The 22,990-nt window shown below is 39.5% G+C and overlaps 1 protein-coding gene across 2 annotated transcripts in view; it reads right to left on the bottom strand.

The window, feature by feature from the left end:
- LOC133568177 (septin-7-like) overlaps window positions 1-22,990 on the bottom strand; it is a 119,232-nt gene that overhangs the window by 20,027 nt on the left and 76,215 nt on the right. For both annotated transcript variants that reach the window (XM_061919922.1, XM_061919923.1), the window contains exons 7-9: window positions 20,734-20,851; window positions 20,530-20,622; window positions 17,185-17,281 (exon numbers count right to left, since the gene is read on the bottom strand). In XM_061919922.1, coding sequence (XP_061775906.1) covers window positions 17,185-17,281; window positions 20,530-20,622; window positions 20,734-20,851 — 308 coding nt within the window. The remainder of the gene's footprint in view (window positions 1-17,184; window positions 17,282-20,529; window positions 20,623-20,733; window positions 20,852-22,990) is intronic.

Genomic DNA, 22,990 nt, shown 5'->3' with positions numbered 1-22,990 from the left:
AAATCATTGTATTCCGTTTATATTGACATCTAACGCAATTTCCCAACTCATATGGAAACGGGGTTTGTACTAATGATACATATTTCTAACATTAATGCAGCCTATAGGTTATTATTTTGATATGATGGTATATTAGCACATATTAATCTGTGTTTAATGAATGTACATGTTTGGTTAGCGATAGTTATTCATTCGGAAAGTCTAACTTGTACGAGTACTTTGTTGTTGTTGTAATATTGCACATTTGTACTTTCTTGGAGTTGTGGTAGGGTAAATGTACTTTCTTGTATTTGTGGATTTTTGCAATTGTACTACTTGTTGTAGTGTACTCGTAGTTTCTTGTACTTGTAGTACAGGTAATTTACATGTGGTTTTCTTGCCATTGTAGTACGTTTAATAGTGTATTGTAGTTTGTGACTGTCGTAGTACTTGTAGTATTGTACAATGGTACCTCAACTTAAGAGTGTCCCAATTTAAGAACGTTTTGTGATAAGAGCGGTCTCTCGGCTAATTGAGAGATTTAGTTTGAAATACGAGCATCCCCACAATCCCGTAACACCCGACCAAAACTTTCAGTCCTACTCGCTAGCATTAGCTGATGCTCGAGATAAACATAACTTTGTTTTTCAAGCATGAAAAGTGAGAAAGTGAGTGTCAAAACAACACTGATTTGAGATACAAGTGTTTTGAGTTAAGCGCTCTGTCAAAGAACCAACTCAGCTCACAACTGGAGAATATTTGCCAACCATCCTGATTTTTCCAAGAGACTCCCGAATTTCAGTGCCCCTCCCGAAAATCTCCCAGGGCAACCATTCTCCCAAACTTCTCCCAATTTCCACCGGGACAACAATATTAGGGGCGTGCCTTAAAGGCACTGCCTTTAGCGTCCTCTACATCCTGTCGTCACGTCCGCTTTTTCTCCATGTAAACAGCGTGTCGGCTCAGCCACATAATATACGCGGCTTTTGCACACTCACCTAACCGAATGCAAGTCATACTTGGTCAACAGCCATACAGGTCACACTGAGGGTGGCCGTATAAACAACTGTAACACTGTTACAAATATGTGCCACACTGTGAACCCACACCAAACAAGAATGACAAACACATTTGGGGACAACATCCGCACCGTTACACAACAGAACAAATACCCAGAAACCCTTGCAGCACTAAGTCTTCCGCAACGCTACAATATACATCCCCGCTCCCACCAAACCATCTCCCGAATTCAGAGGTTTCAAGGTTGGCAAGTATGAAGTTGAGGTAATACTGTACTTGTACTTTCTTGTAGGTGTAGTGATATATTGTAGTTTAAGTTGTAATACTGGAAGTAAAGTTGGGCAATTGTGTCAGATGTAAATATAAACAGAATACAATGATTTGCAAATCATTTTCAACCCATATTCAGTTGAATATACTACAAAGACAACATATTTGATGTCAAAACTAATAAACACTTTTTTTGTTGTTGCAAATAATCATTAACTTTAGAATTTGATGCCAGCAACATTTGACAAAAAAGTTGGGAAAGGTGGCAATAAATACAGATAAAGTTGAGGAATGCCCATCAAACACTTATTTGGAACATCCCACATGTGTGCAGGCTACTTGGGAAAAGGTGGGTGCCATGATTGGGTATAAAAACAGCTTCCATGAAATGCCAAGTAATTCACAAACAAAGATGGGGCGAGGGTCACCAATTTGTAAGCAAATTGTCGAACAGTTTTAGAACAACATTTCTAAACGAGCTATTGCAAGGAATTTAGGGATTTTACCATCTACAGTCCGTAAAATCATCAAAAGATTCAGAGAATCTGGAGAAATCACTGCACGTAAGCGATGATATTACGGACCTTTGATCCCTCAGGCGGTACTGCATCAAAAACCAACATCAGTGTGTAAAGGATATCACCACATGGGCTCAGGAACACTTCATAAAACCACTGTCAGTAACTACAGTTGGTCGCTACATCTATACGTGCAAGTTAAAACTCTACTATGCAAAGCGAAAGCCATTTATCAACAACACCAAAGAACGCCGCCGGCCTCTCTGGGCCTGAGCTCATCTAAGATGGACTGATGCAAAGTGGAAACGTGTTCTGTGGTCTGACGAGTCCACATTTCAAATTATATTTGGAAACTGTGGACGTGGTGTCCTCCGGAACGAAGAGGAAAACAACCATCCGGATTGTTATAGGCGCAAAGTTCAAAAGCCAGCATCTGTGATGGTATGGGGGTGTATTAGTGCCCAAGGCATGGGTAACTTACACATCTGTGAAGGCACCAATAATGCTGAAAGGTCCATACAGGTTTTGGAACAACATTTGTTGTCATCCAAGCAACGTTATCATGGACGCCACTGCTTATTTCAGCAAAACAATGAACAAGCCTTGTGTTACAACAGCGTGGCTTCATAGTAAAAGAGTGCGGGTACTTTCCCGGCCCGCCTGCAGTCCAGACATGTCTCCCATCAAAAATGTGTGGCACATTATGAAGCGTAAAATACGACAGCGGAGACCCCGGACTGTTGAACGACTGAAGCTCTACATAAAACAAGAATGGGAAAGAAATTCCACTTTCAAAGCTTCAACAATTAGTTTCCTCAGTTCCCAAACGTTTATTGAGTGCTGTTAAAAGAAAAGGTGATGTAACACAGTGGTGAACATGCCCTTTCCCAACTACTTTAGTTAATTATTATTTGCAAAATGAGTTTGAACATCAAATATCTTGTCTTTGTAGTGCATTCAATTGAATATGGGTTGAAAATGATTTGCAAATCATTGTATTCCGTTTATATTTACATCTAACACAATTTCCCAACTCATGGAAACAGGGTTTGTACTTGTATTATTGTATTGCAGTTTATTTTAATTTGACTACTTGTCATAGTTTACTTGTAGTAATGAACTTGTAGTAGTATGCTTAAAGTTTCTTGTAGTTATAGTATTTTCAGTGTGCACTCATAGTTTCTAGTATTCGTAGTACTGTACTTGGTAGGTTTTTTTTTTTTCTAACTTTTCGAAGTTTACTAAAGGCGGTCCTCCAGTTGTGATGTTTTGTGGTTATATATGCACTCCCATCCATCCACCCATCCTTCCATTTTCTACCGCTCGTCCCTTTTGGGGTCGCTGGAGCCTATCTCAGTTGCATTCGGGCGGAAGTCGGCGTACACCCTGGACAAGTCGCCACCTCATCCCAGGGCCAACACAGATAGACAGACAACATTCACACTCACACACTACGGCCAATTTAGTGTTGCCGATCAACCTATCCCCAGGTGCATGTTTTTGGGGGTGAGAGGAAGCCGGAGTACCCGGAGGGAACCCACGCAGTCACGGGGAGAACATACAAACTCCACACAGAAAGATCCTGAGCCTGGGATTGAACCCAAGACTGCTCAGGACCTCCATATTGTGAGGCAGATGCACTAACCCCTGCCCCACCGTGCTGCCCTATGTGTACTCCCATAGGTGTTTAATACAGTACACACACACAAAAAAAAGGTAAGTGCGGAAGAATACAAAACAACGTCACTTTTGTTCATTTTGGTTGACTCTTTTCTCGTCATGTCTCCCAAGTCTCAGGCAGACTCCTCTGGTGGCAGCGCGCCAAAGAAAAGGAAAGTGAAGTAAAATGTTGAGATAGTGTAAAAATCAACATGATTGACAAAGATGGTATCTTTGAACATGCGAAAGTATCCTTATCTCATCAGTATTTCAACTGATGAGATAAGTATGATTATATTGAGAATGAAATAATGAATGAATGAAATACATTCAGAATTTTTATTGTGGTTCTTCTTCTTTGTACTTTATCAACACTTTAAGTTTGAATAGTTTCTTAAAGTGGATCATATTAGTACATTGTTTGATTGCTTTGCTTAATCCATTCCATAATTTAATTCCACATACTGATATACTGATGGTCTTAAGTGTTGTACATGCATACAAATGTTTTAAATTACATTTTTCTCTAAGATTATATTTCTCCTCTTTTGTCGAGATTTGTTGTATATTCTTGGATTGCAGGTTGTAGTTAGCTTTGTGTATAGTTGTAGCTGTTTGCAAATTCAATACGTCGTGGAATTACAGTATGTTTAATTCAATAAATAAAGGGTTTGTATGTTCTCTATATCCAACATTATGTATTATTCAAACTGATCTTTTTTGTAGCACTGTTAGTGAATGAAGTGAACTTTTGTAACTATTTATCAGATATGGTAACACTAGCGAGCAGTAGAGAATATGAAGTGATTTTTGGTCTAGAACATGTTTTGCTTTATTCATTAGTGTTCCTTGCTACTTTATGTTGTATATATTTTACATGAGATTTCCAATTCAATTTATCATCAATTATTATACCTAGAAATTTGGTTTAATTTACTCTTTCAATTTCTATTCCGTCTATTTGTATTTGTGTTTGACTTTCTCTTCTACTGTAACCAAATAGCATTATTTTAGTTTTACTGAGATTCAACGATAGTCTGTTTTTGTCAAACCACCTTTTTAATTTGTTCATTTCTTCTGTTATTATTTGTATTCTCCTGAACAAAACGCTATTGTATGATCCGCAAATAATACTAACTTTAAATCTTTTGCAACTTTACAAATGTCATTTATTTAGAGATTTAAAAATTTAGGTCCTGGTATTGATCCCTGAGGTAGACCACAGGATATAGTTAGCGTTGTAGAAGTGTGTTCGCCCAGCTTCACGTATTATTTCCTATTCGTTAGATAACTTCTTATCCAGTTTAAGACATTTAACAGTGAGCTAATAACTGTGCTGTGTAGTTATTGTATTTTATTTTCCAACACGTCTGAATATCATTTGCAAATATGTATTAATTTCAGTTTGTCCTAGGTGTGTTGCTGGAGTCTAGGTGCAGTTTTTGCAATTAAGTTAAAGGGGAAGATTATCACCAGGCCTATGTAAGCGTCAGTATATACCTTGATGTTGCAGAAAAAAAGACCATATATTTTTTTAACCGATTTCCGAACTCTAAATGGGTGAATTTTGGCGAATTAAACGCCTTTCTATTATTTACTCTCGGAGCAATGACGTCACCTAGATAGTCAATCGGCCATTTTGTCAAACACATTATACACATCGAGTCAAATCAGCTCTGATATTTTCCATTTTTTCGACTGTTTTCCGTACCTTGGAGACGTCATGCCTCGTCGATGTGTTGTCGGAGGGTGTAACAACACGTTTAGGGACGAATTCACGTTGATTTACGTAGAATGTGCATCGATTAGCACGGCATGCTAAACGATGCTAACATGCTATTTACAGACATGGCAGAGAGATGTATGGATAACCTGCAGATGCATTTCCAACGATAAAGTCAACGAAATCACAATGGTGAGTTTTGTTGATGCCGTTAACTTATGTGCTAATCAGACATATTTGGTCAGGGCATGACTGCCAGCTAATCGATGCTAACATGCTGTTTAGGCTAGCTGTATGTACATTTGTTAGATATATTTGCATCCAGCGTTTCCCTCCACCCACATTTAATGCCAAACAAACACTTACCAATCGACGGATTTAAGTTGCTCCAGTGTCAATGCGAAAGTCCCGATCGGTTGGTCCGCACATTTTACCGGCGATGCTAAGGCAGACATGTCTGAATAGCGTCAATAGCTATTTGCTCAATAGCTTCATTTTTTTCTTCAATTTCGTTTACGCAATCTGCCTCCATACTCCAACCACCCGTTTCAATACATGCGTAATCTTTTGAATCGCTTAAGCCGCTGAAATTGGAGTCTGAATCCGAGCTAATGTCGCTATATCTTGCTGTGCTATCAGCCATGTTGTTTGTATTGGAATCACTGGATGACGTCACAGGAAAATGGACAGTAGCTTCGCAGATAGCGAAAATCCGGCACTTTAAAGCCTTTTTTCGGGATATTCCGGGACAGGTAAAATTTTGAAAAAAACTTCGAAAAATAAAATAAGCCACTGGGAAGTGATTTTTATTGGTTTTTAACCCTTCTGAAATTGTGATAATGTTCCCCTTTAAGTGTGATAGCCGTTGCTTTTGTTGAGACCTACAAAGTGTTTGTACTGTTAAGTATTGTACAACTTCTGCTTAACTGTAAAGTGCATCTTAGTTGTAGTTTTCATTACCAAATTTGGAGGCGTTGAAATCACTGTGTAACTATCGCTAATGCTAATCAGTATCATGTATATGAGTAAGGTGGACTCTTACTTTTGAGGACTTACTATCAAGCATGCTTGCTTTGTTGGCATGGGAGATTATAACATTACTTAGAGGCAGTCTAATGTGTCTGATTGCCCGCCAAGTGTTTTTAAGCGACTGGAATGAGAATCAGCACCTCCAAGTCCGAGTGCATGGTTCTTGTCCGGAAAAGGGCGGAGTGCCATCTCCGGGTTGGGGAGGAGACCCTGCCCCAAGTGGAGGAGTTCAAGTACCTCGGAGTCTTGTTCAGGAGTGAAGGAAGAGTGAATCGTGAGATCGACAGGCGGATCGGTGCGGCGTCTTCAGTAATGCGGAAGCTGTATCGATCCGTTGTGGTGAAGAAGAAGCTGAGCTGGAAGGCAAAGCTCTCAATTTACCGGTCGATGTACGTTCCCATCCTCACCTATGGTCATGAGCTTTGGGTTATGACCGAAAGGATAAGATCACGGGTACAAGCGGCCGAAATGAGTTTCCTACGCCGGGTGGTGGGGCTCTCCCTTAGAGATAGGGTGAGAAGCTCTGCCATCCGGGAAGGAGCTCAAAGTGAAGCCGCTGCTGCTCCACATCGAGAGGAGCCAGATGAGGTGGTTCGGGCATCTGGTCAGGATGCCACCCGAACGCCTACTGAGGGAGGTGTTTCAGGCACGTCCGACCGGTAGGAGGCCACGGGGAATACCCAGGACATGTTGGGAAGACTATGTCTACCGGGTAGCCTGGGAACGCCTCGGGATCCCCTGGGAAGAGCTGGACGAAGTGGTTGGGGAGAGGGAAGTCTGGGCTTCCCTGCTTAGGCTGCTGCCCCCGCGACCAGACCTCGGATAACCAGAAGAAGATGGATGAATGGATGGATGTTTTTAGCCAAAAGACCTCACATGGAATAAAGGTATCGAAATATGGTACCGTTTGATTTCATGTGATCGATAGGAATTCGGTCAGTACCTGAAAAAAGTACCAGAACACATACGTAGACCGAGGACCGCCTGAATTTAACTTATGTTATGAGTTAAAAAGTTAATGTTACATAGTTGGTTTGAGACAAAATACATTTCTAACAGGCTGACTGAAAACATGAGATGTTTAAACTTTAAATTACATCGAGTAAAAAATTATGAATCTTAATGACACAGACAACAAATGTAACAAATAAGGCTCGTTTTTCCATCAGCAGTATGATGATTAGTAGTTAGACCATGGTTAATAATCAGATGGGATTCTGGAAAAGGACTGCATACAGATTGCAGAAGACGATTATATAAAACATAAGGACAGTATATGGTGATATGTGCACAGTTTGCAGCCTTTTCTTCACTGAAAATGAAGCTCCTTATTGCTCCACTCCACTGGTAGCCACTCATCATCAGGAGAGCGAAAAGGAACACCTTACCATTGATGAAACTTAAGAAGCTCCGCCCCTTGGCCTCCCAAGCCAGCCATTGACCTCCTGTCTCTTCTAGAGGAGGGAGCTCTGACGAAGGGGGAGGGGTACGGTTTTTCAGTTACTGTCTGTGCCCGGCGGGGGCAAAATCTGGGTCTGGAGCGACTGGGTTTTTTTTTTTTTTTTTAGGTTTCAGACGCCGATTCTGACCCAAATTGGCCCGGATCAACACCATAACCTGCATAGGTCCAGGCTGACTGGCTTAAGAGTGCAGGGGTTATAAGGGGTTGAGGCGGTGGGAGGGCCTATACAGGAGGATCAATCTATGCATTAGCAGCTTGGGGAGGCAAAACTAGAGGATCTCATGGGATCCAAGGGGAAAAAGCAGGCTACAAAATACGACTTAGGCAAAAAAAACCTGATGAATTGTTCTCAGCTTGTTATCTGTGGATGTTTGTTGCATCAATCAAAGTGATGAATTTCAAAGAATATTGTCCATCAGGTGTTTTGGGCCTTAGAGTTTTATATTCAATACAGCATATTCATTTAGTCTAGGATGATATACAGTATGATGTGTTAAAAGCTGACAAACTTGCACTTTAAACATGCAAAAGCGTGCATATTGGTGTGTTTTTGCAAACTAGCTGTATTGCGGCTAACATTTTTGCATTGCGCAAGTACGCAAATGAGTAAAACATGATACCAAGCAGCATGATGTATTAATATCCTAGTTAGTATTGAAAGATCCTACCTTTGCCCAGCCTTTTAACACTGTGACCATCTCTTGTGATTCAAGAATACAGAGTAGAATCACAGACATGAACTAGAACAAGAGTATGAAAAAATATTGGCGCAAAGACAGGAGCCTTGGTTACAGCGATGTATTTCAGCCATAGTTTTATTGGTTTATTTCTAATCAGACTGAACAGCATCAGACCTGGGACTAAAAACTGATGTTGCTTGAAACAAATATCAAATAAGAATGAAAGAAAAGCATAAAAATGTCATTTATACCATAAAACTATTGTTGGATTGTACCGTGACGATATGTGGCTTTGGAGGTGCTTTAGCTCAAGGCTATCACTCCAGCCTGTTGCCTATATTTCACTAATTCAAATTTAGAAATTTAATTTTACAAACTTAAAACTTTATTACATCTGAGAAAATTGGAAACAGCCCGACACTCCAAGTCATTTGGTTGTATATTTTTCCGTGTGATACCAGTCAAGATTACACAGGATTTTTTGCCCGAATGTTGCAGCCTATAATGCTTGAATTAAAATTATTTAAGTACAACGTTTATTAATCCGTCCTATAATTTAATTCCACATACTGATATGCTAAAGGTCTTAAGTGTTGTACAAATATTTCAAGTACATTTTTTGCCTAAGCTTCTATTTCTCCTCTTTTGCTTGGACAAATTGTTGTACATTTTTGGGTAGCAGGTTATTGTTTGCTTAGAAATGCACTAAATCATGGAATTTCAATATTTGTGACTTAATAAATCAGGAGTTTTAATATTTTCTATAACCAACATTATGTATTATTCTAACTGAACTGAGTGAAGCATACTTTTGTAGTTATTTACCCATATTTCAACACGATAACTTAAGTTAAAGTTAAAGTAACACACACACACTGCAAAAATTGAAATCTAAGTAAGATGAAATATCTCAAATAAGGGTGATATTTGCTTATTTTCTGTCTGGTAAGATAATTCTTCTCACTAAGCAGATTTTATGTTAGAGTCTTTTACTTGTTTTAAGGGTTTTGCTCCTAAATGATCTCAGTAAGATACTACAGCTTGTTTCCGACATTTTATGACCTATTTTGAGTAAAATATGCTTGAAACTATTTTTGCCCAAGTGTCCAAAACACACCCAGCAATGGTGCGCAGGAAGGCGGGGAAGAAGAGGGGGAAAAGGCGGCCAAAATGTTTAAAAGTCCCAATTGAGTCCAAAATACCTCCCCGGGGTTCCAGTCCCACGAGTCCCGCCGCCGGCCACACTAATCCCGGGATACAAAAAATGTCCAAAACGCACCCAGCAAAGTCCCACGGGAAGTAGGGGGGAAAAATGAGAAAAGTCAGCAAAAGTCCCCCAAAATTTTCAAAATACCTACCCAGGTTCGAGTCCCAACCGGGTTCGAGTTTGAGTTTGAGTGCACACTCGAACCCGGGTGGGACTTTTGAACAATTCCCCGACTTTTCTCACTTTTCTCCCCACCTTCCCGTGGGACTTTACTGAGCGCGTTTTGGACATTCTGGGCATCCCGGCTGGCGGCGGAACTTATGGGACTCGAACCTCTGTAGGTATTGTGAACATTTTTGGGACTTATGCTGACTTTTCCAACTTTCACCCCCCCCCTCCATGGGACTCGGCTGGGTGTGTTACGGACATTTTGGGCATCCTGGGACTTGCGCAGCCATACATAAGATTTTATGTTAGAGTGTTTTACTTGTTTTAAGTGTTTAGGTCCTAAATGATCTCAGTAAGATATTACAGCTTGTAGCTGAGATTTGATGACCTATATTGAGTAAAACATGCTTGAAACGAGAATATCAAATGTTTCAAAGCTGTGTCATCAACACTCACAAGTATAAAACTACTTTTTAAAGTAAGAATTTCTTATTTCAAGAATGTAAAACTAAATCATGACTTTGACACAGTTGTTTATCATATTAAAACAGATGACAGCCAAATAGACTTTGCCATTTTATTTTCAATGAAACAATAGAAAATACGTACTCGTATAGTAGTACACTTGTTATTAGTGAGAATATACTTATTTTAAGGTATTTTTGGGTTCATTGAAGTTAGCTAATTTTACTTGTTTTGGAAAGTCTTGACAAGCCAAATGTTCTTGTTCTATTGGCGGATAATTTTGCTTAGTTCAAGTAAAATACCCCTCATTTTTGTTTTTGTTTTTGAACACTGACTTTTTGCAGTGCATACACTAGGTGTTGTGAAATTTGTCCTCTGCATTTCACCCATCCCCTTGTTCACCCCCTGGGAGGTGAGGGGAGCAGTGAGCAGCAGTCGTGGCCGCGCCCAGGAATTATTTTTGGTGATTTGACCCCCAATTCCAACCCTTGATGCTGAGTGCCAAGCAGGGAGGTAATGGGTCCCATTTTTATAGTCTTTGGTATGACTCGGTCGGGGTTTAAACTCACAACCTACCGATCTCAGGCGGGTATATACTGGGTATATTTCTAAAAGAGATTTCCAGTTCATGTCTACTTGTACCTATGTTTGACTTTCTCTACTATACTGTGTTATATTGGTTTTACAGGTATTCAAAAAGTCGTTTTTTGTCAAACCATCTCTTAAATTTATGAATTTCTTCTGTCATTATTTTTATTAGCATCTATTTCAAGTCGCAACGTCTGCAAATGTGTGTCTGTAAAAATGTTTATATACTTTGATTGTTGAAACTTTTATGAGAAGATTGCACAGTTCACTACATATTCCGTACAATTGACCACTAAATGGTAACACCCGAATAAGTTTTTAAACTTGTTTAAGTCGGGGTACACATAAATCAGTTCATGGTACTACATTATTCAGAAGGTTTCGCGCTATAGACAGGAACATAAGGTAGGTCTAAACCAGTGGTTCTCGAATGGGGGGACGCGTACCCCTGAGGGTACTTGAAGGTATGCCAAGGGGTACGTGAGATTTTTAAAAAATATTCACAAATAGCAACAATTCAGAAATCCTTCATAAATATATTCATTGAATAATACTTCAACAAAATATGAATGTAAGTTCATAAACTGTGAAAAAAATACAACAATGCAATATTCAGTGTTGACAGCTAGAATTTTTGTGGACATGTTCCATAAATATTGATGTTAAAGATTTCTTTTTTGTGAAGAAATGTTTAGAATAAAGTTCATGAATCCAGATGGATCTCTATTACAATCCCCAAAGAGGGCACTTTAAGTTGATGATTACTTCTATGTGTAGAAATCTTTATTTATAATTGAATCACTTGTTTATTTTTCAACAAGTTTTTAGTTATTTTTATAGCTTTTTTTCCAAACAGTTCAAGAAAGACCACTACAAAAGAGCAATATTTTGCACTGTTATACAATGTAAAGAATCACAAACTGATGACATAGTGCTGTATTTTACTTACTTATCTCTTTTTTTCAACCAAAAATTATTCACTCTGATTAGGGGGTACTTAAAGTAAAGCAATGTTCACAAGGGTTACATCACTGAAAAAAGGTTGAGAACCACTGGTCTAAACCATGTGGGAGGACTAAAATTGTTACATGTTGTTGTTCATGCTTTGTTTACATTAAAAGAAATTAAGTTTTTTTTTTTTTTTTTAAGTGTTTTTGAGCGCCGTTCAAAAACAAATTCCATTGGCCAAAATGTGCGTGGAAGTTGTGGGAATTGGCCAAAATTGCTAGGCTGCATACAATTGGGGGGATTGGTTGAATTTGTGTGTAGTCCGAGAGGGACTGACTTGTGTGTTACGTGTTGTAAAAGTATATTTCACCTGTCAGTCCATTCTGTCACCATGTTGAACTCTAACTTAAACCCTAATACCCTACTGTGCAATACTCCCGTCCAAAGGCAAAACTTAGTAACTCACTTCTAGTTAATTTCGAGAAAACAAAGGAAAACCAATCTATCTTGATGCTGTCTTACAAAGATTTACAAAGTCATCAAACGTATAGATGTTTTCTTGAGCTTTCATTTTCTTGCCGATTGAGCCATTGATTGAATCTGCTCTCATGAACGTGTGCCCTTTCTCCAGATATTTTATCACAATCTCGGGTGGGCCCCATTCTGCGTTTGCACATTGGGCAAGAGCCGTGTACAGCGTCCAGTTTCCATTTTGACCTCCACAGTTATCTGCCCAAAAGAGTATACAAGGGGAAGAATCAAGAACAATACATTTAATGAAGGTGCCAATCTTCCAAATATCCCCTCGTGCCATAATATCACATAATCAGGTTGACCGTCGGCCCCTATTCGTGCAAATGTCTCATTAAAGACAATAAGGCGACTGACAAAGAAGCTTCGATTGGTCCCTTGAGATACTAGGTTTTTCTGTTGTTTTTTTGTTGCTAGGTCCTGCCATGTGCGTAACAGCTTACTTACGGAACAAATTACAATATCACATACACTAATGTAAAGCATATCACCTAGGAACTCCAAAATTATTATCAGCTCAGTTTTGACCAAAATTCAGTTACTGGGTTTTGCCTTTCTACGGGAGAATACTACCTTTCGAGTGCAATACGTCCGACACTGATTGGTATTCATTACTTCAGTACTCTTGTCTTGTTCTGTATATTGTACAGTATTTCGTATTTTGTATATTGTACAGGATTGATTATTTTTTTCATTGGATAGTAGTCTATTTATTTCAATTGTTAGTTTTTCCTTTATTACTACTTCTTGTGTTATTTATCGTTACCCCATATTTGTTCCCACTACCGCACCTTAAGTTGGAGTCCTTAATCTCGTTATATGCAAATATTATGACAATAAAGTCCATTCTATTCTATTTGAAAATGTTGTCATCAGTGTGACGCCCAGGTCTGGTTAAGCAATGGTTTGACCATCAGCCTGATGATGAGAGTGGTGCAGCAACGTAAGAGTGGAGAGGAAAGGAGCGGATGAAAAATGAGGGTCAGGGACGTTCTGAGGGGGAAACAGGAAGTAGTGTCGGTGAGAAAACGGGATTCAAATAAAGACAAGGCTGGTTTCGTTTACCAAATATGCCCTCTGTCAGTCATGGAAAAGAATGGACAAAAAAATAACAGAAAAGGGAGAGAAAGGAAAGAATGAAAAAGTGAAAGACTGATAAATGGCCAAACGCATAGCACAATTTTTCTTTTGAAAATGGCACAGTTCATTATCTTTTTCACGATGCGCACTTGGATGGAAAAGAAATTCAGCAGTAAAAAAACAAAACAACAGTACAATGATGGCTAACAGTGATACATCCCTATACACTCTCACAGAGAAATATTCCCAGATACACAGCATCAAGCCTCCTTTTCCAGAATCCCTACAGGCAGAAACATCACCGGAGGGATTGTGTACATTTGAGCTCCTTAGGGGATCCACAGTGCTATCATCAAATAGAAAAAGATGACACTTGTTCAAAACTGCTGTTATTTGTTTGAGGCTAAACTATAGTCTTTTAGGAAAGGTTGAAAGGACATCAAGGTTGAAAAAACATCTCTAAACAGAGGATGTGGTCTCCGATACCACCTATTTCTGTTGTTTCAACCATTCCTTAAAGGGGAACATTATCACCAAACCTATGCAAGCGTCAATATATACCTTGATGTTGCAGAAAAAGACCATGTATTTTTTTAACCGATTTCCGAACTCTAAATGGGTGAATTTTGGCAAATTAAACGCCTTTCTGTTTATCGGTCTTTTAGCGATGACGTCAGAACGTGACGTCACCGAGGTAACACACCCGCCATATTCATTTTCACATTACAAACACCGGGTCTCAGCTCTGTTATTTTCTGTTTTTTCGACTATTTTTTGGAACCTTGGAGACATCATGCCTTGTCAGTGTGTTGTCGGAGGGTGTAACAACACTAACAGGGAGGGATTCAAGTTGTACCACTGGCAAGAAATCTGCCGCCAGACCCCCGTTGAATGTACCAGAGTGTCTTCACATTTTACCGGCGATGCAAAGACAAACATGGCACAGAGATGTATGGATAACCTGCAGATGCATTTGCAACGATTAAGTCAACGAAATCACAAAGGTAAGTTTTGTTGATGTTGTTGTTGACTTATGTGCTAATCAGACATATTTGGTCACGGCATGACTGCCAGCTAATCGATGCTAACATACTACGCTAATCGATGCTAACATGCTACTTACGCTAGCTGTGTGTACATTTGAAACTAGATACCCACATTTAATGCGAAACAAACACTTACCAATCGACGGATTTAAGTTGCTCCAGTGTCACAATATGCGAAAGTCCTGATCGTTTGGTCCGCACATTTTACCGGCGATGCTAATAAGGCAGCCATGCTATGGGCCACTTCATTAGGTACACCCACGCTATGGCCGAATAGCGTCAATAGCTATTCGCTCAATAGCTTCAATTTCTTCTTCAATTTCGTTTTCGCTATCTGCCTCCATACTCCGACCATCCGTTTCAATACATGCGTAATCTGTTGAATCGCTTAAGCCGCTGAAATCCGAGTCTGAATCCGAGCTAATGTCGCTATATCTTTCTGTGGTAACCGCCATGTTGTTTGTATTGGCAGCCCTGTATGATGTCACAGGGAAATGGATAGTGGTTTCGAAGATAGCGAAAATAAGGCACTTTAAAGCTTTATTCAGGGATATTCCGGGACCGGTAAAATTTTGAAAAAAAATTCAAAATATACAACAAGCCACTGGGAACTGATTTTTATTGTTTTATCCCTTTTGAAATTGTGATAATGTGCCCCTTTAAAGGCTCTGCAATTAAGATTCCAACAGATAACATCACTATAAACATTCTGGTCACCAATGCACCTTTTGTGCCATTTTTACAACTGAATATAATGCTAACATGGGCGAGTCCAGTGAAACGACGGTCCTTTGCATCTCAATTGTTGTTGTTTTTTTCACTACAATAGGGCAAAACCATCATTGCCCAGGCATGCCCTTCCTGCGTTGGGGTTTTGACACCAGTTGCTAGACTAGATCTGACCTAGGGTTGCAAGGTTTGAGAAAAAAACCTTGTTGCGATTTTTCTCTCCAAAATTGCGATTTGTTTTGTGATATCTATATTTTATACATATGGATGCATACAAATGCAACACTTAAGAGTGGATGAAGACATGCTACTTTTAGACTGTCAATCAACATATTCTTGTCCCAAGGTGCCACACATTAGAACAATATGCCATACTTAAAAAAAGATTTGGCTTTACGCTTTTGTCTACAAACCTTGTTTCCAAATGAGTTGGGAAATTGTGTTAGATGTAAATAAAAACGGAATACAATGATTTGCAAATCCTTTTTAACCCATATTCAATTGAATGCACTACAAAGACAAGATATTTGATGTACAAACTCATAAACTTTATTTTTTTTTTTGCAGATAATAATTAACCTAAAATTTCATGGCTGCTACACGTGCCAAAGTAGTTGGGAAAGGGCATGTTCACCACTGTGTTATATTACCTTTTCTTTTAACAACACTCAATAAACGTTTGGGAAACGAGGAAACTAATTTTTGAAGCTTTGAAAGTGGAATTCATTCCCATTCTTGTTTTATGTAGAGCTTCAGTCGTTCAACAGTCCGGGGTCTCCGCTGTCATATTTTCGATGGGATACATGTCTGGACTGCAGGCGGGCCAGGAAAGTACCCGCACTCTTTTTTTACCAAGCCACGCTGTTGTAACACGTGCTGAATGTGGCTTGGCATTGTCTTGCTGAAATAAGCAGGGGCGTCCATGAAAAAGACGGCGCTTAGATGGCAGCATATTTTGTTCCAAAACCTGTATTAATGGTGCCTTCACAGATGTGTAGGTTACCCATGCCTTGGGCACTAATGCATCCCCATACCATCACAGATGCTGGCTTTTGAACTTTGCGTCGTTAACAGTCTGGATGGTTCGCTTCCCCTTTGGTCCGGATGACACGATGTCGAATATTTCCAAAAACTATTTGAAATGTAGACTCGTCAGACCACAGAACATTTTCCACTTTGCATCAGTCCATCTTAGATGATCTCGGGCCCTGAAAAGCCGGCGGCGTTTCTGGATGTTGTTGGTATATGGCTTTGGCTTCGCGTAGTAGAGCTTTAACTTGCACTTACAGATGTAGCGACAAACTGTATTTAGTGACAGTGGTTTTCTGAAGTGTTCCTGAGCCCATGTGGTGATATCCTTTCGAGATTGATGTCAGTTTTTGAAAAAGCGCTGTCTGAGGTATCGAAGGTCACGGTCATTTAATGTTGGTTTCTGGCCATGCCGCTTACGTGGAGTGATTTCTCCAGATTCTCTGAACCTTTTGATGATATTATGGACTGTAGATGTTGAAATCCCTAAATGTCTTGCAATTGCACTTTGAGAAATGTTGTTTTTAAACTGTTTGACTATTTTCTCACGCAGTTGTGGACAAAGGGGTGTACCTCGCGACATCATTTCTTGTGAAAGACTGAGCATTTTTTGGGAAGCTGTTTTTACACCCAATCATGGGACCCACCTGTTCCCAATTAGCCTGCACACCTGTGGGATGTTCCAAATAAGTGTTTGATGAGCATTCCTCAACTTTATCAGAATTTATTGCCACCTTTCCCAACTTCTTTGTCACGTGTTGCTGGCATCAAATTCTAAAGTTAATGATTTGCACAAAAAAAAAAGTTTATCAGTTTAAACATCAAATATGTTGTGTTTGCTGCATATTCAACGGAATATGGGTTAAAAATGATTTGCAAATCATTGTATTCCGTTTATATTTACATCTAACACAATTTCCCAACTCATATGGAAACGGGGTTTGTATATGTTTGTAAACACAAGTCACCCATCAACACTGTACTGCATGCTTTCACATCCAGGTAGATACATTGTCTCCAAATCAGGCATTCTTTCTGACAGTATACCCCTACCTTCTGCCACGCCCCACGGGTACTGGCGACCTCTGACCTTCTTGCCATTCACCTCAATGACAACGTTGCTGCCAACCACAGCCAATGGCATCTTCTCCTGGAAAAAGGTGACAAGAACCATTTATATCTGCACACATGTTGTACGCTTTTCAATCTGGCCCGCCGGACATTTCCAAATAATTTATTTTTTGATATTTAAGATGGAAAATCTAGCTGCCATTATGATGTGCACTCATGTTTTATAATGATCATAAGTCTTGAACTATACTCAATATCTTAATGGTTGAAATCTGCGCTTTTGCATGATGTACTAGTTACTATGGTAATCTAATTAATTACTTTGGTCACGTAAGTCACAGCAGCTCAGACAAGGCACCAAGCAGTGTGGGTGGGGAGCGTTTCCACGGAGTGTTTCAGAACCTGAAATGCAGGTGTCAGGGACAGACGCGGAAGGAGATTTTTACAATATAGTCATAGGTTTTAGATTTTAGGTGTTTTTTTTTTTACCATGTTGCATTCATATTTTGCTGTTTGTTGCATTTTTGTTGTGTTTGCTTGATTGTAAAATATGTGGATGGAGAAGGGGTGTGACGTTCATATGTTGTCAATATTCAGTGTTTTATCCTTCATAGTTAATATAGTAAATCCTACATTCTTTATTTTCATGTACATTCCGGGCGTCTCATTCAATAAAAAAATTTAAAATTGCATTCCAGTTTTTAAAGCGGTCTGTCATAACGTTTTTAGCATTCTATCTGACATTATTGCAAGGTTCTGTATTAGTGTTCCTAAAAATAGATATACCAGCCCCAGAGACATTTTTTTCTCAAAATTTGGCCCTCCCGAGTCCAGCTTTAGAACAGCCCAGGCCTGTTCTAAAGCCTTAAAGGGGAACATTATCACAATTTCAAAAGGGTTAAAAACAATAAAAATCAGTTCCCAGTGGCTTGTTGTATTTTTTTTCAAAATGTATCGGTCCCGGAATATCCCTAAAAAAAAGCCTTAAAGTGCCTTTTTTTTCGCTCTCTGCCAAGACACTGTTCATTTCCCTGTGACGTTATACAGTAGTGCCAATACAAACAAACAATGGCGAATACCACAGCAAGATATAGCGACATTAGCTCGGATTCAGACTCGGATTTCAGCGGCTTAAGCGATTCAACAGATTACGCATGTATTGAAACAGATGGTTGGAGTATGAAAGTATTGAAGAAGAAACTTAAAATATTGAGCAAATAGCTATTGACGCTATTCATAGCCATAGCATGGCCAAATAGCTGCGTTAGCATCGCCGGTAAAATGTGCGGACCAAACGATCAGGACTTTGGCATCTTGTGACACTGGAGCAACTTAAATCCGTCGATTGGTAAGTGTTTTTTTCGCATTAAATGTGGGTGGGAGGAAACGTGATATAGTTGCAAATGCATCTGCAGGTTATCCATACATCTCTGTGCCATGTCTGCTTTAGCACCGCCGGTAAATAGCATGATAGCATCGATTAGCTGGCAGTCACGCCACAACCAAATATGTCTGATTAGCACATAAGTCAACAACATCAACAAAACTCACCTTTGTGACTTCGTTGACTTTATAGTTGCAAATGCATCTGCAGGTTATCCATACATCTCTGTGCCATGTCTGCTTTAGCACCCCCGGTAAATAGCATGTTAGCATTGATTAGCATAGCATGCTAGCATTGATTAGCTGGCAGTCACGCAGCGACCAAATATGTCTGATTACCACATAAGTCAACAACATCAACAAAACTCACCTTTGTGACTTAGTTGACTTTATCGTTGCAAATGCATCTGCAGGTTATCCATATATATCTGTGCCATGTCTGCCTTGGCATCGCCGGTAAAATGTGCAGAGACTCTGGCAAATTCAATGGGGGTCTGGCGGCAGATATCTTGCCAGTGGTGCAACTTGAATCCCTCCCTGTTAGTGTTGTTACACCCTCCGACAACACACCGAAGAGGCATGATGTCTCCAAGGTTCCAAAAAATAGTCGAAAATAACAGAGCTGAGACGCGGTGTTTGCAATGTGTTGAAAATGAAAATGGCAGCTGTATTACCTTGGTGACGTCATGTTCTGACGTCATCGCAAAAAGACCGATGACCAGAAAGGCGTTTAATTCGCCAAAATTCACCCATTTAGAGTTCGGAAATCGGTTAAAGAAATACATGGTCTTTTTTCTGCAACATCAAGGTATATATTGACGCTTACATAGGTCTGGTGATAATGTTCCCCTTTAACCAGCAACTGCAGCTATCATGAGGTCTCCAGTTGAAAATTTTAAATGCTCGCTAGATTAGGTCTTGCATGATGTAGCTGTGACCAGTGCAGACTGGAATGATGTTGGTGGGAGGAGGGCAGTTGCCGGAAGCAGCTGTTACTAAGGCATATCTCCGGTGACAGTTATTCAATGAGCTGATAAATTAAGCGACAGCAAAAACTGGGACATGGATCTGCAAGCATCGGATTCTGACTAAAGGGCAAACTGATCAATAGCTAAGGATGGGTACCTTTCACTTTTGAATGAATACGGTATTAACTCAGGGTACCTGGTACCGGTACTTAAAAGTACTAATTTTCGATACTTTTGCGTGTTCAAATGTATTAAGATATGTTAATGGTTTAAAAATAACCAAATTTTTATATTTAACACTGTGCTGTCCATTTATATTGTTTTCTTACTTCTACAGTTGCTCTTCATGTCTCTGAAGATGTGGTAAACAAAAAGTGGAAAAGGCTGCGTTTATTCAAATACTCAACTGGAGAGTCTAGACAGGGCTGGGCGATATGTCCTTTTATTAATATCTCGATATTTTTAAGCCATGTCACGATACACGATATATGTGTGAATGTGTGTGTGAATGGGTGAATGTGGAAATAGTGTCAAAGCGCTTTGAGTACCTTGAAGGTAGAAAAGCGTTATACAAGTATAACCCATTTACCATTTAGCGGTTTGATAGTAACTTAGTTAGAATTGTTATTACCAAATCACCATGTAAAACTGTTAATGCTAATTGGTAGCATGTTTATGGCAAATTGACTGTAAATTAGCATCAGGCATTTTAAAAAGTGAAGCCGTACTGTATTTTTGAGTGCCTTGTTCTTCCTTTTTTAAAAGAGGCGGTTCCACTGAGTCCGCTCTGAGTGCTTGACTAATTGTTTTCCCGACCAAGTGCAGGACATGACACAATTTTCCGTGAATCGGTACCCAATAGCACAGACAGACTTTGTTAGGTACCAATTAAAGTATGGATTTCGGTACCCATGTCACCTATAGTGTTTTATTATTCTCTCAGCTGACTCCTAGCAATGAGTCCTTGGTCCAGTACCTTTATCTTCCGGATGAGCTTGTTGTCGTCGTCATCGTGCGTGTCCGGAAATTCATAAATTTTGATTTTGTGCTCCTGGATCTCTTTCATTATCTACAATGATGGAACATGAATTTAAATAAAAACCAGCACATCCGTCAACAAAAGTCCACACACACACACGGAAGAAAAACTGTTGTGCAAATATGTCTCATCATGTCTCACCTGTTTCTTAAAAAGTTGGCATTCTTCTGGGGTCAGCGTGTCAGCTTTTGCAATAAGCGGAATGACGTTGACTTTGTCGTGGAGTCTCTTCATAAACTCAATGTCAAGTGGCTTCAGACTGAAAAACAAATAGATTCTGAGAACTAGCACTTATCAGACGTAAAACAGTATGTCTGCAACATGTGGACAACAGAGCAGACTGCAGACAAAAAGGAAGCCTTTGGTGATTAATTATTACTGGTATTATTTATAATGAAATAAAACTGTAGTTTTTTGAAAAAGAGTTCTGAGTATGTGCTTTTACTGCCAACTACTGTCTACTTTTAGGTGTGTGTGCAATAAAATGGGTAAAACATCAATACAGTATTTGTGAAAATAGTGAACTCTTGGGGGGACTGACTTATTAGTAGAGATGTCCGCTAATATCGGAGTGCCGATAAATGCTTTAAAACGTGATATCGGAAATTATCGGTATCGCTTTCAAAAAGTAAAATGTATGACTTTTTAAAACGCCGCTGTACGAAGTGGTACACGGACATAGGGAGAAGTACAGAGAGTCAATAAACCTTAAAGGCACCGCCTTTGCGTGCCGGCCCAATCAAGTAATATCTACGGCTTTTCACACACACAAGTAATTGCAGAACATACTTGGTCAACAGCCACACAGGTCACACTGAGGGTGGCCATCTATACAACTTTAACACTGTTACAAATATGCACCATACAGTGAACCCACACCAAACAAGAATGACAAACACATTTCGGGAGAACATCCGCACTGTAACACAACATAAACACAACAGAACAAATACCCAGAACCCCTTGCAGAACTAACTCTTCTGGGACGCTACAATATACACCCCCTGCTACCCTGTACCCCCACCTCATGCTCTCTCAGGGAGAGTATGTCCCAAATTCCTAGCTGCTGTTTTGAGGCATGTTTAAAAAAAAATTGCACTTTGTGATTTCAATGATAAATATGGCAGTGCCATGTTGGCGTTTTTTTCCATAACTTGAGTTTATTTATTTTGGTAAACCTTGTTACATTTTTTAATGCATCCAGCGGGGCATCACAACAAAACTAGGCATAGTAATGTGTTAATTCCACAAGTGTATATATCGGTATCGGTCGATATCGGAATCTATAATTAAGAGTTGGACAATATCGGAATATTGGATATCGGCAAAAAAGCTATAATCAGACATCTCTAATTATTAGTTTTGAGTTATAGCAGTGGGGCAGTCTGTCTTTCTTTGTAGCCAGTCCCAAGCTACCAGCTGAACTACAAATCACCACAAATTCACAATTGTTTAGGACTAAACTTAATAATTATTTATTTAACGCCGCTTTTGGTACCCTTTTTATGAATTTTGACAACATTTTCTATTATTGTATTATATGCTCTGTCTGTATTGCACTGTTGTTCAGCACTTTAGTTCAGCCAACGCCGATGTAAGGGGTTTTACAAATAAAGTTTGATTTGATTTAACTACATCTCATAATGCTGATTAGTTTCATATCCAATCATATATTATAAATGATACGTTCTATTTTCAGAATAAGAGGAAGACTAATAAAAATTGAGCTGCGGGCTAAACTGGCTCCCAGGGCGTACTTTGTATAGAACCGCTCCAAAGCAATATCTACAGCTGAAGAGGTTTGTTGTTTCAGTTAGGGCTGGGCGATATATCGATATACTTGATATATCACGGGTTTGTCTCTGTGCAATTAAAAAAAAAGACTAAAATCATGATATTTGAGTATACGTTCTCACGCAAGTGCTGTGGGCATTACACTACAGGCTTTTTTCACTCTTTCTTGTCTATCCTTCTTACAGAGACTTAAAACAAGCGTACCTTCTTACATACGTCACACACTGTTGCGTCATACGCCCTCGCGGAGCAGAGAGGTAGCGGCATGGGTAATATTAGCTGTGATGCTAGCGGAGTGGTACGAGTGGTAATACGAGAGAAAGAAAAACAGCACAGAGTCCATTTTCTGGCGGTGGTTTGGCTTCAAGCGGTAAGATGTTGAACAAGTATGGGGCAAAAGTGTTGTTACAAAAAGTAGCACGTACTGCTAATGTAACATCATTGGAAAAGTCACCCGCAAGAGAATGAAGAGTGCTTGAAACTCTGCATGTTAACATCTCCTTTCGGTGCCACACCCACAAAATGCCGAAGCAACCATTTTCAGATGAACAACATATGAAAAAATGAGTCTACAACAGAAGGCGATAACGTCTGCAGAAACCTG

The sequence above is a fragment of the Nerophis ophidion genome, linkage group LG14 (assembly GCF_033978795.1).
Source record: "Nerophis ophidion isolate RoL-2023_Sa linkage group LG14, RoL_Noph_v1.0, whole genome shotgun sequence".
In the NCBI taxonomy this organism is placed as follows: Eukaryota; Metazoa; Chordata; class Actinopteri; order Syngnathiformes; family Syngnathidae; genus Nerophis; species Nerophis ophidion.
The sequence above is the reverse complement of the archived record's forward strand: the minus strand, read 5'-3'. Positions and strand labels throughout refer to the sequence as shown.